The sequence below is a fragment of the Monodon monoceros genome, unplaced genomic scaffold (assembly GCF_005190385.1).
Source record: "Monodon monoceros isolate NGI ecotype Baffin Bay Population unplaced genomic scaffold, NGI_Narwhal_1 Super_Scaffold_6, whole genome shotgun sequence".
NCBI lineage: Eukaryota > Metazoa > Chordata > Mammalia > Artiodactyla > Monodontidae > Monodon > Monodon monoceros.
Window position 1 is genome coordinate 52,042,977 of NW_021703783.1, and position 22,051 is coordinate 52,065,027.

The 22,051-nt window shown below is 45.0% G+C and overlaps 1 protein-coding gene across 1 annotated transcript; it reads left to right on the forward strand.

Annotated features, from left to right (window-relative positions):
* The first annotated feature begins 1,139 nt into the window (after window positions 1-1,139).
* Window positions 1,140-17,309, forward strand: DYRK2 (dual specificity tyrosine phosphorylation regulated kinase 2). Its single transcript, XM_029206007.1, has 3 exons — window positions 1,140-1,607; window positions 2,202-2,350; window positions 9,303-17,309. Exons 1-3 carry the CDS (start codon window positions 1,559-1,561, stop codon window positions 10,908-10,910), a joined length of 1,806 nt encoding a protein of 601 aa, XP_029061840.1. The 5' UTR covers window positions 1,140-1,558; the 3' UTR covers window positions 10,911-17,309.
* The last annotated feature ends 4,742 nt before the right edge of the window (window positions 17,310-22,051 follow it).

The window sequence follows — 22,051 nt, forward strand, 5'->3', positions numbered from 1 at the left end:
AAGGCAAACTTTCGGTTCTGTCATCCGGAATTGCCGGGCTTCCCCCCCGCCCCCCACTCCCGTTGAAGTCACAAAACCTGTGACCTTTGGACAAAGGCATGTGCCACAGACGACAGGACGCGGGTGTGAGATGGGCAAGTAGTTTTTCAGTCTGCAAGGGAAAGGGAGGCTGTATATGGCAAATTCAAAGGACAGGGAAATTCTCCGTGTCTTGGATGGGAAGGGGAAAGAGACTTGTGTCTGGGGAGGAGAGGAATTAAAGGTGTCGCTCGGGAAGGTGTACCTCTCCCAGTGGCCGCGCAGGGGAAAGGCTCGGAGTTGTAAGGAAATGGGAGGCGTCTGTGATGTTTATTTTTGCCTAGCAACCCACAGCCAACTGCTTCCCCGGCAACCATCCACACGCGCCTCTCTGCATCCCCTGTCCTAGAGACTGGAGAGCGGTCACTTGGTGTCAGTAAATCGAGGAGGGGCTGTGTGTGGTGGAGGTGGAGGTGGGAGGGCAGCCCCCTCCTTGGCCCACACTCGGGGTCCCCAGGCTAAAGCGCGGCCCTCCAACGGGCTGGACTTTCCTTACCGAGGTGACCCCCGGCACAACTAAGTTATTTACCTGATCAATTGGGGAGAGGAGGTGCTTAAGCCACTGGGACCCGGAAGGCGGGGGGGGGGGGCAGTATTGTCTGTGAGCAGCCATCAGGTTCGGAAAGCTGAAAATGCATATATGGTTGGGGGTGCGCTCGGAAGGGGAGGGGGGTCTCTGCAGCGATTTCGGTGGGAGGGAAGCAATGCGCTGCAGGGAAGGGGTGGGGTGCTGCAGGGGCGGGCGAGGCCGGGGAGGGGAGAAGGCCGTTAGCAGGGGGAACCGTGCAGAAGGCCGGAGGGGGAGGCCAAGGGCGAGCGGAGGCTGCAGAGTTTTCGGGGGAGTGGAGGGGTGGCTATGCCGACGACTGGGGTGCGTGCTGGGGAGGAGGAGTGGGTGGGAGGGACTCCGGTGGGCGGCTGGGTCGGGAGGGTGTGCGCGGGAGTCTGTGGCCGGGCCTGGGGTGGGGTGGGGAGTCCGGGGGCGGGGCCTGCCCGGCGGCTGAGGGAGCGGGGGCGGGGCTGCCCTTCCCGGCCGCGCGGTGCGCGGGCGCCTGGCGAGTGTGCGCGGGGGCGCGCGTGCGCGGGCCCGGGAGGAGGCTCCCGAACCAGTCGGCCGAGGCGGCGCAGCCAGCTCCCCCGCGCCCTATGTGAGGGAATCGGGGAGGCCCGCGGCGCGCCGGGGAGGGCGAGGCATGTGCACGGGCCGGAGGGTGCTGCGGCCGGCCGAGGAAGAGGAGGACGGCGGCGGCGGCGAGGAGAGCGGGGGGCTCGCGGCGGCGGGCCCGGGCCGAGGGGATGCAGCGGACTGTGTGTGTCTGGCTGTAGCTGACGGGAGGTGGCGAGGAGGCGCCGGAGATCCGCGAGAGGGGCGACCAGGAGGCGCGGCGGTGGCGGCCGCGAGGAGTAGCAGCAGGACGGGCGGCGGCGGCGGCGGAGACGGAGACGGCAGCCCTGAGATGCATTTTCCTCTCCAGCGGCCATGTTAACCAGGAAACCTTCGGCCGCCGCTCCCGCCGCCTACCCGACCGGTAAGGAGGCCCGAGCCCCGCGCCGCCCCGGGCGCGCAGCCCCGCGGCCCCCGGGCCAGCCCTCGTGGCGTGGGCTCCCGCTACCAGCGGGACCTCGAACAAAGTCTGCGCCGCGGCGGGGCGGCGCGGGGTCCCCCGGGCGGACGGCGTGCTCTCGCCTCGGCTCCGCTCATTGTTACACGCGAGCTCCGAGGCTCCTCCGAGCCGGCCGGGGGCCGTCCCGGGCCTCCCCCGCCCGGGACTTGGCGAGGCGGCGGCGCCCGGGTCGGAATTCCAGCCCAACTCCAGGCCTGCGGCCTCCCGCAACGTGAGCCGCCGGCCCGCGCCCGGCCCGGCTCCACCGCCGGGTCGCGAACTCGCTTGCGCGCCAGGGGCCCGACTTAACTTTGCAGCCGCCTGAGCCCCGCCCCGCGGGAGCGCCGGGTGTCTGCGTCCCCGGCCTCCTGCCGCTCCGGGACGCCCGCGTTCACGGTCCCCGGCTCTGCCCCGGGGAGAGCGGGCTCGGCAGCCTGGAGGGGTGGGGCGGGGCCACCGGGTCCGGGTGACTTTCTCCCCCTTGACCCTCTTTTGTCTCCTCCCGCGCGTGGCTGCCAGGCCGAGGAGGGGACAGCGCCGTTCGCCAGCTTCAGGCTTCCCCGGGGCTCGGTGCGGGGGCTCCCCGGAGCGGAGTGGGGACCGGCCCGCCCTCCCCCATCGCCCTGCCGCCGCTCCGGGCCAGCAACGCTGCCACCGCAGCCCACACGGTAAGACCCAAGCCGCGGGCGGCGGGGGGAGGGGGGCGGGAGGGATCCGGGGCACAGGCACCCGGACTTGGGGGATAATGCGGCCGGGAGAGAGTAGAGAGGTCGAAGTGCGAGTGTCTTCACGCCAGTGGCCTCTCCGGGACGCCGCCCTCTGGAACTTGAGCGAGCCCAAAGCTGCAGCCACAAAGGAGGATTCGTGGCGTGGGCCCCTCACTTCCCCTCCGGAGCCCGCCCACCCCTGCGCTCCTCTTCCTCGGAACTTCCTCCTGGTCGCTTTCCTTCTCTCTTCGCTCCCCCCCACTTTTTATTCCGTGCTTGCTTCCTCGAGCTCCTTTTCCCTGACCCGATAAACATCCCTGCCCCTCCACCACCACGTTGGGTAGTGGGTATTTATAGAAACAGATATGTGTTAGGGGACAGCCAGGCCGTCCTGCCCGGAAAATCGATGCCCCAAAGAGCATCCCGGGCCTGCCTCTACCCAGCAGGGAGCACCGACAATTGTCCTCCGCGTGTGGAAGCATGTTTTACGAGTGCTACAGGTTTGAGCACAGCAGAAATCGTAATTAACATTAACAAAAATAAGAGCCGCAGCAGCAGTCAAAACAACGCGCCACCCCTGTAGGATTCTGCAGTTGGATATTATTGAAAAGAAAAGGGCCAGCTTTGCCTCCGAAGGAGGTGGGAAGGGATGGGCACCTGACAGGTGCTGTGGTCCCTCAGAGGGCCAAGAGGGAACTGGGAGCTCGGCGCGGGACTGGTGGCTGCAGAGATCAGCAAGCTGGGCTTGATTTCAGTACGTACCTTTTATCGGCTCCCAGAGATAGCCCTTGGATGGTGGCTGACAGCCTAGGGGAGATGTGCCCTGGAGGAGTTGATGGCTTCCAATGTCTTGTTTACGATTCGATCTTCCAGAGGAACTGCCTAAGATGGTTCTGTATGAGGGGTGCTTGCTAAGGATATGGCTTTGGTTGCCAAGTGAAAGTTAAGTTCTTGCAGAAAAGGCCATTTCTAGCCTTCAGAGGAGCAGCTCTGAGGGTCATGTGTTATGGGGAAACTTGTTTATGGGATAAATTTATAAGCGGATGGCTAGAGTGGAATATTTTCTCTTAGACCTGGACATCTGTGCTTCTTACATTTTCTTTCTCTCTCTCCTCCTCTTTCTGTCTCTCCTGACACATCTAGACCCAGGGGCTAAGAATTCACTGCACAGAAGTTAACCAATCTGTTGGGCTGTGGTTAATGGAAGAGCGTCAGTAGGCTGTTGATTCTGTGTGTTAGAGTTGAATGTTCTTGTCACAGTGATGTTTTAGTTGAGAAATTGCCATTGGGTTTAGGTGTTTCAGTTTGGTTTGGAATCATCTGACAATTTGGAAAATATAACATCCAGTTTTTTTCCATGTGTGAATGTAATCACATGAATTGGTATGACCTGGAAAAGAAATACTACTTGGTTTGCATCCGGCTTCCAGTTATATAAGGGTGGGCTTTGCTTGATCAGAGCCTCTTTACAACTGAAATATGTAATGAGATGACAGAAAATGATACTAGAGGAATAGCCTGTGGTGGAGCAGAAATGAGAAGATGTGTGGGTGCTTCTCGGGACTCCTAATGATGGTGCTTGTATTTTGCTGTGGTATCTACCAGATTTACCTGTGCTTAACTTACCTAAACTTCAGTAAACTGTTGATCACTAGAAGCTTGGTTTTGAAAGTGTGAATTTGGGTTTTGGTTGTTCTTTAGTTTTGATTTTATTTGCACAGCATTGCAGACTTCCTCAAACAGGCAAGTAAAAGGACCACAGTTTATCTGGTTCTACTCCTTCATTTTACAGATGAGGAAAGAGTCAGACAAGTGAACTGGTTTGGTCAAGACTCCTGAGCCAACTCCTATCAAGGCTGGAGCTAAAGCCCGGGCCCTCCTGAGTCCAGCTTTAACACACTGCTTGACTGCTAATTCTAGGAAATTGTATTAGTTTTGTTATAAATGCAAGAACCTTAGCAGATCCATGTGTCCATATGTCTTTCAGGTTTTTGTAAGCTTTTAGTTTTTAATTTCACAGCAGTTACAACTAGGAAAAGCTATTTTTGAATGGGTGGGGGGAAGGGCATTACGGAGAGGAAAATAATCTTGTTGTGTTTGCCCATATTTTCTCTTGTAAATGATGCAGTAGGTAGATAAACATATGACTATAGGGATTATAAACTTCGGAATTTATCTAGTGCGTTGCCCTTTTGTACCCTATCTCCATGGATATATCATACTTAGTCATTTTATCTCTGTCCTAAAAGTGTACCCAATAACTATTTTGATTCCTATTAGTTTTTTTTTCTTTTTAATGTTGTATGGGAGATATTAATGTGCTTATTTTTTAAATTCTGAAATATTAGTATTGTATCACTTTCATAACTGTTTAACATTTAAAGCACTCTCCAATTACCGGTTTTACCTTTATAAGATAATAGGAGTCAAAGAAGAATGAATATTCCCATGTAAAAAAACAGTAATGTTTGATAGAAGAAAAAGACATTTGATTCAGGGCCACACAGACCGTCAGTGTGTTTGAGGAGGAGCTAGAATTCCGATCTTTTTGGACTCAGTTCTATTCCCATAACACTATACAGCATTTCTAAGATGACTTCAGCAAAGTTTTAAAACTCCCAGAAATGTTAGCACAGTGAGGTATGTGCTGTTTTCCCTTTTATTTTTGGAAGAGATTAAAACTACCAAATTGACTAGACTATTGTTCTTAAATAATTTTTAATGCTAAAATGTGTCATGGTCAAAGAGGGCTTTTGGAGGTCTCTCTGCTTCAACCCATACGTTGTAGGTATCTAACAATTACATTCATTCAGTATTTTTAAATTTGAGAGGCACTGTGCTAGGTAGGCATTGGCAAATAGGAAAACGTGAGTGAGAGGTTTTAAACATTCTTAAGTTTATGGTGTTGTCCTGGCATATGTCTTGTGGAAATGTTTTGGCATTTCTAGGGCTTTTTTCCTCCCTTTTTATAGATCAGTCAATTGCGCTTCCGACCTGGGTTGTGATTGTAGAGTCCCACAGTGTTTAAGACTCAAAATCCTCCTTTACTAGGGCCTCTAAAATGAATCTCCCTAACATCTGGAAAGTTTTTAAGATTCCACATGTCACTTCTAGGTGTTTAGTTGATCTCTTCTGCTACAAGTACTCTTTAATGGGCTGTCATTTGCTTCCAAGTCTCTGCCAATGCAGTGCAAGCCTAACATCTTGTGACTTGGGTCACTGGAGACAAGTCCCAATTCCCTGGGTGTTAACTTCATGTTTTCTTATGAAGGTACAAAGGTAGTTCTTAAGAATAACTCAGAGAGGTGAGAGTTAGTTCTTCCACTCAACAGAAATTGACTGAGTACTTCCTGTATGTTGGGTTTATGTCAATAAGGACTTAAAAAGATAAGAGGTGACCCCACCCTGGAATTGTTCACAGCCAGGTGGGTACATCACGTGTGAAAACAGGTATGTAAAACGAAATAAGTGTTTTAATATATCAGTGCTCTATGAGCACCCTGGAAGGGAAAGGGACCATTTCACAGAAGAGGTGAGAGTTGAACTGCGCATTGAAGGGTGAGTATGAGTTTACCACGTAGTCCTGGTTAGGAAGGAGATTCCAAGCAGCATTTGGAAAGGGCAATAACTTTAGCTCTCCTTTACTCAGTACTATAGTAAGCACTCTATATCTTTTACCTTATTTAATCCTCCTAATGGCCCTAATGAGGTCGCTTTGTTACCTTCTTTTTACAGATAAGGACACTGAGGTTTAGAGAGATTAAGTAAATTGACCAAGGTGACACAGTAAGTGGTGGAGCTGGGATTCATTTCCCATGCATCTAATTGAAAATCCCTGGACACCTAACCATTATGAAACATAACCTCCCCAAAAACAGAGTGTAAAAGAGCGTGCTGTCTCCATGGGTCTTGGGGAATCCAGCTTGTTCTCGGAGAGAATATGACAGTGGTGGGTGACACTGGAAGGACTTGGGTCATATAGGCTCTGCATTTGAGAACCTCATGTTCTTGCCTGTGAGGTCTCATATTATCTGTGGAAATGGGGTGCCTGTGTGGGCCTTAAGCAAAAGCAAGGACAGTGTCAGAGTGACACTTTTCAGTGGTAACTCCAGAAGCACCGTGGAGAGAAGAGACTTGAGGAATTCTAGACTTAGAAGCAAGGGGACATGTTAAGAGGCTGCTTCGGTTGTCCCAGTGAGAGACAGCAGGAGTGTGAGGTGAGGCAGCGTGGATGGAGGGGAGTGGGGTAGATAGGAATGACGGGGCTCCGCGGTGACTTGGGAAGGTGTGGGAGATGTGGAGACAGAGTGATTATTCGGGGGTGAAGCCTCTTGTTGACCAGAAATTGAGGGTTGTGGGAGGAGGAAATGGTTTTGGTAGAAAAAGCGTGAGTTGAGTTTGAGTTGCTTGTGGGAAAGGTAGCTGATCTGGAGTTGGATACAGGGGATCTTGAGCTCGGGAGACATAGATTGGGCTCCTTTTAGCTAGAGGTGTACATGTGGCGGATGTCAGCCCCTGGGGGGTTGCTGGAGCCCTGGCTGTGGTCATAGTCGACCAGGGAGAGTTATGGGAGTGAGAAGCCTCCAGCCACTTGAGGCTTGAACCCTGGGGAACTCTGGAACCCTTCTTTGTTGCTGTTGTGGAGGAGACCAAGAGAAGGTAGTTGGAAAGACAGGAGGTGATCCAGTTAATTGGCAAACTCTCTTTAGTTCTAGTCACTCAGCTTTTTTTTGATGATATTTTGAATTATGCAGAACATTAAAATTGCTCTTGCAAAAATAAGTTGGTTTCTGAAGCTCAGAACGTTTTACTTTGTCCTCTTTTTAGGAGTTCCTAAAGCCCCAACGTTAATTTTGTCCCCAGTGAAGCCTCATGCTTTTTGTAGCATGTATGCTGGTAATGTCGGTTTTTCTTCTGAAATCTCTCCAAGCTGCCCTGAAGAGAATGGTTCTCTAGGGGACATATATTTCTAATTTCAGGTCCTTTTATTCCCGGGTGCTTGAAAGACCGTAGTGGAGAGGAGGAGAGGTTCAGAGACTGAGGCTTGGGAACAAAAATCCATGGACAAGCCTGTACCGCTTTTGTATATACCCAGGACTTCCTAATGCCTTTTTATGAACTGCTTTGCTTTTGGCATAGAACGAGGATAAAATAACCTGTCCAGCTACCTGACAGAAGATAAGTTCACTTAGCGTGGAATATCATCTGTGAGTTTAATAAAAGGGTTCAACTAGAAGTCTTCCAGAAATCTGAGAAATAAAATCTCTCAATGAAGTCATACTTCAGAAAGGCCCAAGTACTTTACTATATTCTACTTTGTTTTAGAAGATCGCAGAGAGAAAGTGCATGCCTCAGATAGTCCCTGTGCATGCTGTGTGTCAGTTAAGGAAAATTTGAAGGTCTTGGTCTCCTAGTAAGAAGGACTTGGAATTTCATTTTATAATCTGGGTAGTCCCAAACCACTTCCTGAATTATATTACATATACAGAGCACTTCTACGCATTTAGTGATATGTAAAGCCCGAGAGGTAGGATTTCGGAGGAGTTGATGGGAAAAATACTGATAGTAGAGGACTTCAGCTAGTTGATTGTAAGCTCCTGAAGGGCAGGGACTCTGCCACATGTGTGGTTAGACCTCAGCTAACACTGGCTGAATGAATGAGGTGGATTGTGAGAGGCAAGTTGATCTTTAAGCTTTCATGTAAAAATCATCTAGTGGGATGCTTTTAAGACTTGTGAGTGATTGTCTGAGGCTGGCAAGAATTCCTAACTGGGAGGGGATCCTGGCTGCAAGTCCGCTTCTACCCCTCACCTCTTGGCCATAACAGTGCTTGAAAGAAATCCCAAGTAGATTCTCAGTAGGAAGGCTGGGGCCCCTTGGCTTATGCCATCAGTTTTGTTCAGACAGGAATGTTTGTGGATGGCATGTGTGCCTGAAATAGAAATTGCTACTTTGTATTCCTTGTCAGAAAGCTGAGTATCCCAGCAGCCTGGAGAAACACATGTCTTGAGAGAGCCAAGCCATTGACCAAAGGAAGGCCCAAAAGAGGGTGGCGGTTGGATTGTGGGGCTGAATGGCCTTAAATGGTCATCACAGCCAGTGAAGCCCAGAAACTTAAAAATAGGTTTGGGGTTTACAAGATGCTACAGAGTGCATGTCTACATGGGAATCTTTGCAGCCTAAAAGTACAGTTTTCTTTGCTTCTGGATCATGCGCTTTCCTAGGTGTAATTAGCTCGATCTTCAGGTAGTGGAGAAGACCGAGAATGAAGACAGTAGTGTTCTCAGAATAGAGCTAAACGCTGGAGAAGGAGTAGTGAACAAGACCGGCCTGGGCCCTGCCCTCACGATAACAGAGAAGCTACTAAGTGAAGTGTGAAAAGTGTTATGATCTGGGGGCGGGAGAGCCAGTAGAGTGCCGACGTGTTCATGCTTTTTCTGTATCCTCTTTCATCGTGATATCAAGTATGGGCTGCATGGCACCTCTGTGATATCCCAGGCCCTGTGCTGAATCTTAGGTAGAGAATGACGAGCAAGAAGCATGGTCTCTGCCTCCACTGAGGACTTACTCTAAGAACCCTGAAAACACGTACAGCAAACTCTTTGTTACGTGTAGCAGCTATGGGGGTCTTTTCCTTCCGGATCCCAACTTTGATCGCCTTCCCCAGCCCCCCAACCTCTTCTGCCTTTACTTCTGTCTGAGGCTGTCCACGTCACGTCCGCTCTCCCTGCCGGGGTGTTCGTGAGGTCCCTCCTGTGTGCACAACTCTTTCCATTTAAGAAACCTGATTCTGGCTGTAAATTCAAACCAGATTGGATTTTGTAAAGGTGAGGGTGGGCGCCGATTTATAAAATATCCCTTTTGAACAGCCAGACCTCTTCCATTCTCTTGATGTTCCCTTTCTGAATTACAGATTGGCGGCAGTAAGCACACAATGAATGACCACCTACACGTTGGCAGCCACAGCCATGGACAGATCCAGGTTCAGCAGCTGTTTGAGGATAACAGTAACAAGCGGACAGTGCTCACAACACAACCAAATGGGCTTACAACGGTGGGCAAAACGGGGTTGCCGGTGGTGCCGGAGCGGCAGCTGGAGAGCATCCACAGGCGGCAGGGGAGCTCCACCTCTCTGAAGTCTCTGGAAGGCGTGGGGAAGGTGAAAGCCATCCCCATGACACCCGAGCAAGCGATGAAGCAATACATGCAAAAACTAAGCAGCTTCGAACACCATGAGATTTTCAACTACCCTGAAATATACTTCTTGGGTCCAAATGCAAAGAAGCGCCAGGGCATGACAGGCGGGCCAAACAACGGTGGCTACGACGATGACCAGGGATCCTACGTGCAGGTGCCTCACGATCACGTGGCTTACAGGTACGAGGTCCTCAAGGTCATTGGGAAGGGGAGCTTTGGGCAGGTGGTCAAGGCCTATGACCACAAAGTCCACCAGCACGTGGCCCTGAAGATGGTGAGGAACGAGAAGCGTTTCCACCGGCAGGCAGCCGAGGAGATCCGCATCCTGGAGCACCTGCGGAAGCAGGACAAGGACAACACCATGAACGTCATCCACATGCTGGAGAACTTCACCTTCCGCAACCACATCTGCATGACGTTCGAGCTGCTCAGCATGAACCTCTACGAGCTCATCAAGAAGAACAAGTTCCAGGGCTTCAGCCTGCCTTTGGTTCGCAAGTTCGCCCACTCCATCCTGCAGTGCCTGGATGCTTTGCACAAAAACAGGATAATTCACTGTGACTTGAAGCCCGAGAACATTTTACTGAAGCAGCAGGGTAGAAGCGGGATTAAAGTGATTGATTTTGGCTCCAGTTGTTACGAGCATCAGCGGGTCTACACGTACATCCAGTCCCGTTTTTACCGGGCCCCGGAAGTGATCCTCGGCGCCAGGTACGGCATGCCCATCGACATGTGGAGCCTGGGCTGCATCCTAGCGGAGCTCCTGACTGGTTACCCCCTGTTGCCTGGGGAAGATGAAGGGGACCAGCTGGCCTGTATGATTGAACTGTTGGGCATGCCCTCCCAGAAACTGCTGGATGCATCCAAGCGAGCCAAAAATTTTGTGAGCTCCAAGGGTTATCCCCGTTACTGCACTGTCACGACTCTCTCAGACGGCTCCGTGGTTCTCAACGGAGGCCGTTCCCGGAGAGGGAAACTGAGGGGCCCACCGGAGAGCAGAGAGTGGGGGAATGCACTGAAGGGGTGTGACGATCCCCTTTTCCTTGACTTCTTAAAACAGTGTTTAGAATGGGATCCTGCGGTTCGCATGACCCCTGGCCAGGCTTTGCGGCATCCCTGGCTGAGGAGGCGGCTGCCAAAGCCTCCAACGGGGGAGAAGACGTCAGTGAAAAGGATCACCGAGAGCACTGGTGCTATCACATCCATTTCCAAGTTACCTCCACCTTCCAGCTCAGCCTCCAAACTGAGGACTAATTTGGCACAGATGACAGATGCCAATGGGAATATTCAGCAGAGGACAGTGTTGCCAAAACTTGTTAGCTGAGCTCAGTCCCCCAATGCTGGTAATTCTGAAAGATACGACATTGCTGAGCCTTACTGGGTTGAAAAGGAGTAGCTCAGACCTGTTTTTATTTGCTCAATAACTCGACTCATTTGTATCTTTTTGGCACTTATTTTAATGTAAGAAGGTTGTTTGTTTTGTTTTTATAAAATACATGGGGACAATGCTTTAAGTTTTTATACTTTCTGAAACTTTTTGTGTTCTAAAAGTACGATGAGCCTTACTGCATTTAGTGTGGCAGAGTAATAAACATCAGTGGCAGGCCATTGATTACGTCATGACTGCCGCGCATCTACAGATTGGTGTCAAAGACATTCACTATGTGTTCATGGTTCATAGTATATTCTCCCCAAGGTGATTGCCTCCGAAGGCCCCCCCCTTCTCTCTCCACGCTTCAGGTTCATGCACAGGTGCAGCCTGTCCTGCTTCCGTTTTCCATAAGTTACCCAGGTGGTAGTGATGGTGGGAGGAGAATGGTCAGGATGAAAATGATATTCTAAGAAAAACTGCACCTTAGAGATTTTTCCCTAAAATAGTGCTCAGAGACAAAATAAAATCCCCACAGTTGAAATGCCCAGTTAGCGTTCTGACATTCTAACGGCCGGCCAAGCAGACCTGGTGGATGAATGGAAACGTGTGTTCTTCCAGATTCTCCGATGTGATCAGCGAGCTGTTTTGCAAAGAAGCCTTGTTTAACAAAATTGGTTTTGCACCTAAATTTAGAAATGTATTACATGAACTGTTCCTCCCCTCTCTTTGCTCTTCTCCCTGCTGTTCTTCTTTCACCACACATCTGTTGCTTGCATTTAATTTCTTTTTCTTCCTTCAAATATATATCCCAGACTCCTGATACAGAAGAGAGACATTTTAGCTGTGATTATGACCATCTTTTCATATTCCACTTTAAAAAAAAACAGCCTAGCTACTTAAGGTGGGGATTTCCATAGTTCCAAAGACGGCTTAGCAGATTAGACTGAGTTCACACTTGTCACGTGCCACAGTAAGGTTCTCTTAGCCTGGCAGAGCATCAACTCTTTAAAAAGAGAGAGAGTTGAAAATCCTCTTCGTGAGCAGAAGTCATTGTGCTTGTTCAGCAAGGCCAGTTTTAACAACAGGTTCGAAGGAGGAAAAGTTCGGCCTCAAGTTAAATGGTTTGATTTACTCTATGCATCATTAGAAGAACCACAGGCATTACACTCCTCTGTTTTATTTTGCTTCCGTTTGGATTGCACTGATTGTTTTTGTGGGAATGACACTTTACCTGGAAAAGTGACTGAGAGTTAGGTAAAAGAATATTTTCTCCTCTGAATAATAATTATTTTCACAGTGAAAATTTCAGTATTTTATCACTAATGTGTGAACAGTGGTATATATCAATTTCAAGGCACGTGGAAAAAATTTTTTAGTATGTGCAATTTAATATAGAAAGATTTCTGCCTGTTTGGACAATAGGTTTTGGGTAGTATAAATTAGGATAAATACTCTTTTATATGCACAGATATTATTGTATTGATTGCCTGTAAATTGATTTACAAGTACTTAAAGCATGGTCCCCAGTGAGGCCAAGAAAGTTTCCGGTTAAGTTCTTTTAATATTAATCCTACAGTTTCTCTTTTAAGAAAAAAAAGGTAGTTTTGAACAAAGCACTTCACTTATCTTGAGGCTTTGTCAGTTGATGGTGGAGAAAAATGCTCAGGAACTATTACAGATATTTGCCAAAAAAATCAGTAATAAGATTAGTTTATTATAAGATAGTGGTGTTGATATTTGCTTTACTATTTAAGGGTGTCACTGATAAATTAATTTATACTTCTGTTTTTAGAAATTATAGCTTCTTTCCCCTAGTCAAATTCTTTAGCCTGTTGTACACATTTCTGTGTAATCTGTGGAAGTGCAATAATGTTAGTAAGTTGCATTTTAAATGATGCTCATGTGATGATACCCCCCCATCAGTGGCTTATGGAATTTAAAGATTGTGTATTTATTATTAAAATTCTGGCTTAAAGGCATAAGAAGCGGTTTTGTAAAACCACAAGCCTCCTAAGATGGTTAGCGTCTTTAAGTCATTAGAATAAACAAAACATTAAGGCTGTTTTCCCCTTCCAGTGTTCCTCTTCCATTGTATCCACTCTTGAGATTTTCACTTTTAGTTTTAAATATATGAACCTGAGCCTGCCATTAATATGAATATCCCTATAAAATGATTATCCATGTGAAAATTTATAAATGGGCTAATACTGCTTGTCTTCTCCCTCACCACACAAAACTGGTCCTTAAGATGCCAACAGTGCATTTGTGACTATCTTTATTCGCAAATGTAACCGGAAACTTTTAAGCCAAACTATAATGTGCAGCACTATTGGGGCTCCCCCAACACCGCACCCCCTAAATACAGGGAAATTTCCCTTCTTCACAAGAGCCGCCGTGTTCAGTGTTCAGTGATAGAGCTGCTTTTTAATTCTAGCTTAATTATAATGTCAAAAAAACCCAACAAAACTGTTGCATCCTTGTGATTTTAAAACACAAATGAAGGGCTCCGATAGGCTACTAGGAGTTGACTTGGAAACAGTCCTTGGTCTCACAGGTTACCATTGTCTAGGGATGTCTGAGCTGTTTTCAGATTTAGGAAGAGCACAGTGTGGTCTTGTCTTTGGTTGCGGTCTCATCCGGCTCCGTTTCTTGCACCCCCAGAGCGTGCATTACCACTTAAGTGTATTGCTACAACAGTGGAACAACAGTGATGCAAGACAGTGTAGATTAACAGTAGAGGAGAAATTGTGCCCTTAGTGATAACAATGTGCCTTTTGTTCTGAATGCCAGGTTGTAGGGCATGCATTTTTTGGCCTCTTTAACCCTTTGAATACTAGATGGAACCCACCTCTGCAAAGATACATCTGTCTTAAACATCCAGTTACTTACAGGCCTTAATAGAAACCATAAGGCGCGCATCATCGTCAGGCACCGAGAAAGGTAACCACTCGTTAGTTACACAGGGAATTCCTATGTTTAAGGGGTTAAAGATGGTCTTTGTTGTATCTTAACATCAGACTGATTTTTTAAACGATATTTTTTTTTGTTATGCTAACACTAGACAAAAATCAACTGTATTTGTAAAAATTTACCTCAAACCATTTAATTTTATAGTGTGATTAATCCCAGGGCATTTGGTATGAACCAAAGTGCATTCCTTTTATATGTGCCTGGCTCTAGTAAGGATGGCCAGGGATTTTTACAATTTGGGTGCAAGGCACTTAAGCCACTTTTAAACTTACTAGGTGGTTTGGAGTCATGTGGAAGGACTCCATCAGAATGTTAGGAAACACTTTAGGCATCAGTAGCATTGGGCCATATTGGAATCTTCAAAGTGTGAATTATTTTCAAGAGAGCATTCATTTTTGTAATTCTTTTCATCAAGAATATTCTGGTAAGCAGAAGACTTTAAAAAAAAAACTGATTAGGTTGGTAAAGGTTTTAATATTGCCCAACATAATGCTGTGGTAGCATTTAAAAAAAAATAGTATTTGTGAACTCTGTTTCTTAGGGGCTTGTACATCTCTCTGCTATGGACATAGATAAAATTAATTGTAACTATACTCAGCTCAACTGCTACAGTGATGTCTAGGCAGTGGCTTGGGTTTCTATCGAGCAACAACTTAGACACGTGACTAATATGCTGCAACTGTGTGTACTGAAAATATGTGAAAATGGTTGAATGTGGACTGTGTATATATGTATGTAAAAATTTCTGTGGGATGCTGCTCTCGCCACTTAACATGAAATATGTTCTAGTGGATTTTAATCCTAGTGGCCAGTTCTATGATACTGTATGTATTGTACAGCTGATGACAGGAGTAAGACTGTTCAGTGAATATTTGTTAAATTTTATTGTCGTGGCCAGAGATAATTTCAGAATAAAATTGTAATGTCCTACCTTACTTTTCTCCCCTTTTCTAACTATAATTTTACTCCTGATCTATTTCTGGTATTAGTCTTGGTCTGGTAGCCTGGAGGGAGTTTAGAATACAAACATTTTTCAGCAATCACTGATTTTCTTTTATTAGTTCAATATAAATGTACAAATTCCAAGTCAGAAAGACTAAAGTTTTAATAGGTAACTCTTTCTTTTCTCAGGATATTCTGTTCTTCTACCTTTAGTATTTCTGTGTTAATTTTCCTTTATAGAGCCTCTGCTATGTTCTCTATCATATAGATCTAGTATCTTGCTAGAACTTCAAAAAAACACTTTTTTTAACCTTCAAGTTGATAGTTAAGCTGTTGGAGCAGAGTCTAAATTATTTCCCACCAGCCTTCATTCTTTCCTGTACGCAAGTCCTGGTAAATTACTCTTCTGTGCTCTCACCAGCTCCCCCATATGCTTTTTAAGGCTTATGCTTTTGCAGTTCTCCTACTTGGTGGTCTCTTTGGTTCACATTTTTGGGAGTTTTAGTGGCTCCTCTAGTCATGGCTGGATCAGAAAATAAGGCCTGTGAACTGCAACTAGCTCATGATTTGTCAAGTTCAGTTAATACCAAGCTAAGAGTTTACTCACAGATGACAACAAGCAGATGCTCTGGAAATTTGTCAGACATGTGCGGGGATATTACGTAGACAAATATTTCCCACTTGTGGAAAGAACTACCTCACGTTTTTATTTACACCCCTCCTGCCACCAACAGTCAAGGAATTACTTATTGTGGCTTCCTGCAGCAGAAGTGGGATTTGCTAAAACAAGGGCGTACTGTAGGGGTTCCCAGTTCCAGACTTGGTTTTATCATAGCCCAGGTCATAGACTTTCATAATTGCTTCTCTCGCTTCTCAGAGTTCTTACCCAGTGAAAAAATACCAACCAACCGAGAAACCCAATATATTTAGATATAAATTTTTAAGAGATGTACATTATGTATAAGTTGAAAGTTGATGCTAAAGCAGCAATTTAAATTTAAAATATTGTCCAGATCTGGCAGACCAGATGATAGTTCCCCACTCATTCTCTATCACCAGATCTTCTCAAAGCTCTTTCTTAAATTGATGTATATTACATTCTATTTGAATTTCTGTGCTCTTCCCTTTTGGAATAAATAACTACACAAATAAATATTCTTGGAACCCCACAGTTGCCTTCAAACTAGCACTGGCAGATGTTCCTAGCTGGCATTGGTATTGGTCTTTTAGAGAAAAGGGAAATCAGTTTATTTTCTGTTTTGGAAAGAGAGCGTTGAGAGAGAGATTTGAAGAAAGGGTATTTGTGACTTTTCGTTGTTTTAAAAAAGTTTGAATTACACTGCGTTTCCTTTGGGCCATTAGGCAAATAAACCCTTGTCATTAGTGATGCTTAACACCTTCCAAAATGAAAAATGACTTGCCAGTGTGTTACACATACATAAGAAAACTGCATCTTACTGCAAAGGATTTGGTTTATTTGTTTTGACTTTCTCTTAGTGTTTTACTGTGGTCATATCCTTAATATCTGTGCTACATTTCATGTATATGGGGGGGGGAAGGGACATAATTGCCATTCCTTTGCATCTCAAGGAAGTTTAATGAGCAAACTAATGAATTAATGTTCATTCCTCCGAGGAAAGCTGACATTTTAGGAGTATTAAGCAGCCATCTATAGTAGGGAGCAGCAGGATACATAATAACTCTCACGTGTTCCAGGGCATTGCTCCCTATGAAGGAAGCTTCCCAGATCTCATGGTGTTGTATGAACATCAGTTCAGCCTTCTACATCCCTGTGAGCTATAATTACCCTCATTTGATATTTGAGGAAACTGAAGTGACTTGCTCCAAAGTGACCTTGCAAAAGCAGTTTGGGCCTCAGGTTGCAATCAGATAAAGAACTTTGGTCTGGGACAGTAAAAGAAAATCCCTAATTGTACATCACAGCCAAAAATTTAGAAAGGGGAGAAAATTTGAGCCAGCAGTGGGCATTTCTATTATTTGAATAAATTGTATCGGTTTCCAGGAATATTTTTTAAAACGGGAGAGAAACTACAAAAAAACTGAGAACTAGAGCATCTTAGTCTCTTTTGGCTCATCTAACAACTAAAATGCATTGTGTACACACCCCTCAGTTAATTTAAGACAGAGGGACTTATATTGCCATATGTGGGGAGATTAATTAACTGCAGTGGTTTTATTCTTTAGTCTTTTGTTCTTAAGATATGCTTTTTACATTTGAATCTATGAAAATATTTTTGACTTGTTACTAAATCTCAGGGATTAAAAGTTAAATTTTACTGACTGTAGCAGCAGGTAAATCTCTTAAATTCAAACTTACTCAGGCTTCCTCTCCTTTGCCTCCCTCTTTAAGAAAAATAGAATGCCGGCCAGGGAAATATATAAAAATTAAAATTCCAAATACAATTTTAAAATACCAAATTGTGAATAAATCAATTTTACAAACAGAAATACTGTGTCTTTCCTTGCTTTTTATCCCAAATTATTTCCCCTCCTAAGTTTGAGGAGTTTTAAGTATCTAGACTATTTCTTGTAAAAATGAAGTGTGTTATTTGCAAAACAAAAACGCATGAGCAGGCTCAGGTCATTTAAAGTAAGAGCTTATTGAATTGCTTTCAGTTGTCTGGGGGGAAATGTGATTAGTGTACAAGCAATTTGTGTACAATGTGATTAGTGTACAAGATGTACAGGAAATAAGCGTATGGGTAAGTTTGGGCTGATTTTTTATCCTTTTATCTGAAGAGGGAAACCCAACCTAATTTCCCCTTTCCCTAGAATTCAATTCTTTGGAAATTTTGGCTTGAGTAGGCTTAAATTTGAAAAAACAAAACCAAAGCACCTGTAGCATCCATCTTATTAATATCTATTGTAGATTCCATTCATTTGTCAAATATTTATTAAATGTCTACTACATGCCAGGTATTATTTAGGCACTAATGATATATATTAGTGAACAAAACAGACATAGTACTATCTTTACAGTTTTTAGACTGGTTGGGAAGGCATTATACAAGTATATATGAAAAAAATACATATTTGCAAATGTAATAAGAGCTGTGAAGGGAAAGCACGTGGTGCTGTGCGTGTGGATAATGGAAGGGGGGAGGTTGCATTGTCTTGTATGGATCAAGAATGGCTTCCCTAGTGAACAAAGAGCTTTTGAGCTGAGGAAGGAGATCATGGACAGAAACGCTGGGCTAAGGAAGTAAGGTGTGTGTGAGCAATTAGAGGTAGGTCCTTGCAGCTGGCACTCGCAAGAACCACAAGAATGAGAGAACTTGGTGGGACATGAAGGGAGCTAGTCGGGCCCCAGGCCATGCCAAGCCTTGTAGGTGCTGTCAAAGGTTTTGGTCTTTATCCTATGTGCAAGCAACCATGGGATACTGAGGAAAATGCTCCCTGGCTGTCTTTAGCAGAATGTGCTGAGAAGGGTCAGAGTAGATGAAGGAAGACCAATGTGAAGTGTTCGCAAGAGACGGCAGATTAGACCAAAGGGCAGGAATGCAGATTTAGAAAGAGGATGGATTGGAGGGCTTTTTGGATGCAGAAATATTCAGGTAGAAATAATAGTGGGGTTTCTTTGTGCATAAAATGTAGCTGTTGCTCTTTTAGTGTCTGATTTGTTACATTGCATCAAAAGGAATTACAGTCTCTGATTTGTTGGAGAAAGGAGAAAGGTTGAAAACGCCTTTTGTTACATAGTTATTATAAAGTACTAGCAAACTATTTATCTCTTGCTGAAACTTGAGGCCTTTGAGTCAAATTTCATTTATTAATTCAATTAAATTTTTTTCAGGAATTTTATGTTTAAAAAAGAGTTTGTAAAAAAGGAAAAAAAAAAAAAGATGGGAAGAGGGGATTACGGAGGTCAGCTAAGCCAAAAAACTTAGGCCAGCCTGGGAGAAGGCAGTGTAGACCACGTTGAGGAATTGGGAATTTGTTCTGATTTGCCCCAGGAAGCCATTGAAGCATTTAAAGCAGATTTTTAAACAGTCATTCAGATTTCCTGTGGAAAAACACTGGAGGGGAGCCAAGTGGAAATGGTGAGACTTCATGAGACAGCGGAGCCCTAACTGCCCGAGAGAGTGATAGGATTAATAATGGCCTGACACCATGGGTTCTGCTTAGGGAGTGAAACGACTCCCTAGCTTCTAGGGGGCTAGAAGACCATGCAGGTTTCTGAAGGTACCATTTGTGTTGTTATTTTTATAATTAGAGTAGCATAGACTGAAAAGAAACGTGTATTTAAAAATATGACTGTATAAAAATTACAAGTCAAAGGTTTTTCGCTGACAACTTTGAGAGAGGACTATTTGACTATAAAATCTAAAGGTGCACAGATTCAATTTAATTAATCTATAAGGACTTTTTAAATCACTAAGGAAAACACACTAATAAACAAGTGAAATAAGGGGACAAATGACATGTTTGAAAATTTTATGTGAGAAATATAAGTAGACCCTCCCCCCCAAAATTTAAAATTGTGACTCAAACTAATGTAAATTAAAGCAATGAATTATTTTTCTTGAACCCATGAAGTTTCAATAATTAATAAAACAACAATCCTCCATGCTAGCAAGGGTGTGGGATGGCACAAAACATTCATTTATTTCTGCTGGCGTGTAATTAGCAGAACCTTTCTGGAGGGCAACTTGGCGACCTGCATGAAGAGCTTTAGAAAATCTCACTTGCTTTTACCTACTTGCTATTACCTCCTGGAATTCTACTTCCAGGAGTATATCTCAGAATAATCCATGATGTAAACAAAGATTTATGCACAAGGATAATCATAATTATATCTAGCACTACAAACTAAGGAAAAAAACTTGCATCCATCAACAGAGGATTGCTTAATAAAGTATGAGAAATTTATGTTTTCATGGACAAAAAGTTCACATTGACATATTAAGGCAAAAACTCCCCCCTCCAAAAATAAAATAGGACACAAAACTGAATGCCCTTTCCTCCAGAAGAGGCAGAGGCAGAGAGATGGCATAGGAAAAACGAAGGGAAGTAGACGAGTGTTTTGACAGGGAGCTGATTTTAGTTTTAATTTCCTTTAGGTATTTTTAATCAATTTTCACAATGAGCATTCACATTTTATTTATTTATTTTTTAAACCCAATATGTTATTAAGAAAAAAAAATTGTAAAGGAAGAAGAAATAAAAGAAGAAGAGGAAGTTGGCTATGGACCCAGTGAGCACTTTAATCATGGGGAGGAAGTTCACTTCTGGTCTCACTGACCCATCCCGGGACCATTTCAGCTCACACCCCTTGCTGTGCTCTTTCTCATCTCCAGTTTCCACCACCTGGAATGTAGTTCTCCTCCTTTTCTTGGCCTGGCTAACTCCTGCTGTCTTTCGGTCTCAGGTGGCCATGCTTCCCCTACCCACCCTGTTCGCTACCTCACTCAGGCCTCCCCAGGCTGGCTGCACTGCCCACGCTGCATCACCCACAAGCCCTGCTCTCATAGACCTTCAACTTCCTCGTTAGCACTGGTTTGACTATTAGCCTTTATGTCCCATGAGGGCAGGGACTGCCTATCTTGCTTACCATGGTATCCCCAGGGACAAGTACAGAGTTTGGGGCAAAATGGGGCCTCAATACAAATTCTTGAGTAAGTAAAAGTGCTTGGAGAGGGTCAAAGAGAGATGTGTGCATAGGGTTTCAGGAGAGTGCAGGAAATGGAGTGTTCTATCAAGTGGCTAAGGAGGAAGCCTGCGAGAGGAAATGGTGTGGTGGGCGCAGATCCACTCCCAAAGGACGGTGGTGAATGTGGGTAGACGCAGAGAAAGACGATTGGCAAAGGTGGATCAAATGAGAATCTTTTTCCAAGTAGGCAAAAGTAACTCAGACCATGGCAACTTCTTCTACTTAAATTCTCCAATATCCTCTCATCATACTGGTAAAATGGGCAATTTCCTTGTCATTACTTCGAAGCCCTCCACCATCTGTCTCTTTCCGACCTTATTTGATTCCATTCTCCCCGGTTCAGTATGCTGCAGCCCCACCTGTCTTCTTGTGCTCCCTGGATGTCTCAATCTCATTCCTGCCTCAGGACATTGTACTTCCTGCTTCCTCTGCTGAAATACTTCTCCCCTCTTTGTGGGATGCTTGACACATCTAACCATTCATTAGCTCTGACTCTACTGCTCAGATAGCACTTCCCTGACTACCCTACCAATGCCCATTCCCCCACCCCTAGTCCCTCTCCATCGTACTACCCCGTTTTATTTCCTATAAAGCATGTATCAGTACCTGGAATTATCTTGTTTGTGTGTTTAATGATTGTTTATTGTCTCCCTCATTAAGTGCAACTTACATTAGACTAAAAATCATACTAGTTCTTGCTATCTCTGTATTTCCTATTGCCTTAAATGGTGCTTGGCACAAAATAGGTCCTCCATAAATATTTGCTGTTGAGAATAACGTCTATGTATGTTTTGAGGAAGTGAGGAAGAAGATGGTAGAGAGGGAGAAATGAGAAATATTACAGGTCAGGAAGGCAAATAGGTATCATTTTTGACGCCAACCCTGAATGCTTGATAGTGGCTACCTAGAATCTTGCCCTAAGACTGTAAAGTTTCCTCTGGGTTCATAGGAAATAATGCTATGATTGATTAGCAATGTCTGCCACGGCCATAGGAAAGGTTTCAGAGTCGAATAGACTTTTCTGTATTCCAGTGGGCATTGCCTCAATTCTTATCTTGATGCATGGATGTTGTGTTCAGGACATGGCCAAGACTAGATCTTAGTTAATGTATAGGTGTTTGGTTTTCTCTTTTCCTTTAGGAACCAACATAACAAGAAGAGCATAAATGCTTTTATATCAGTACAGCTTACTAATTTGTTCTTTAATAAAACATTTGTATGTGTGTGTGTGTGTTCAGTGGGATAGGAGAAGGACAAGAAAGTATTTCCTTGTTGCCATAATCTCCTTTCTTTTAGACTTTCATTGTTGGATCTTTCGGGTGATATGAGAATGGTAGCTAATTCTGGGTAAAAATTTATTGCCAAGTCTCTGGCCAGCAGTAAGAGGTGGTCTAGTAGAGCTGACAGGGAGGAAGCTGCATGTTTTCGGTTTTCAGATACTTGCTGTCTGCTTTTAGGCTTGGGATCTGCAAATCTCTTACTCCCTGAGCTAATTATTTCCTCTGGAGAA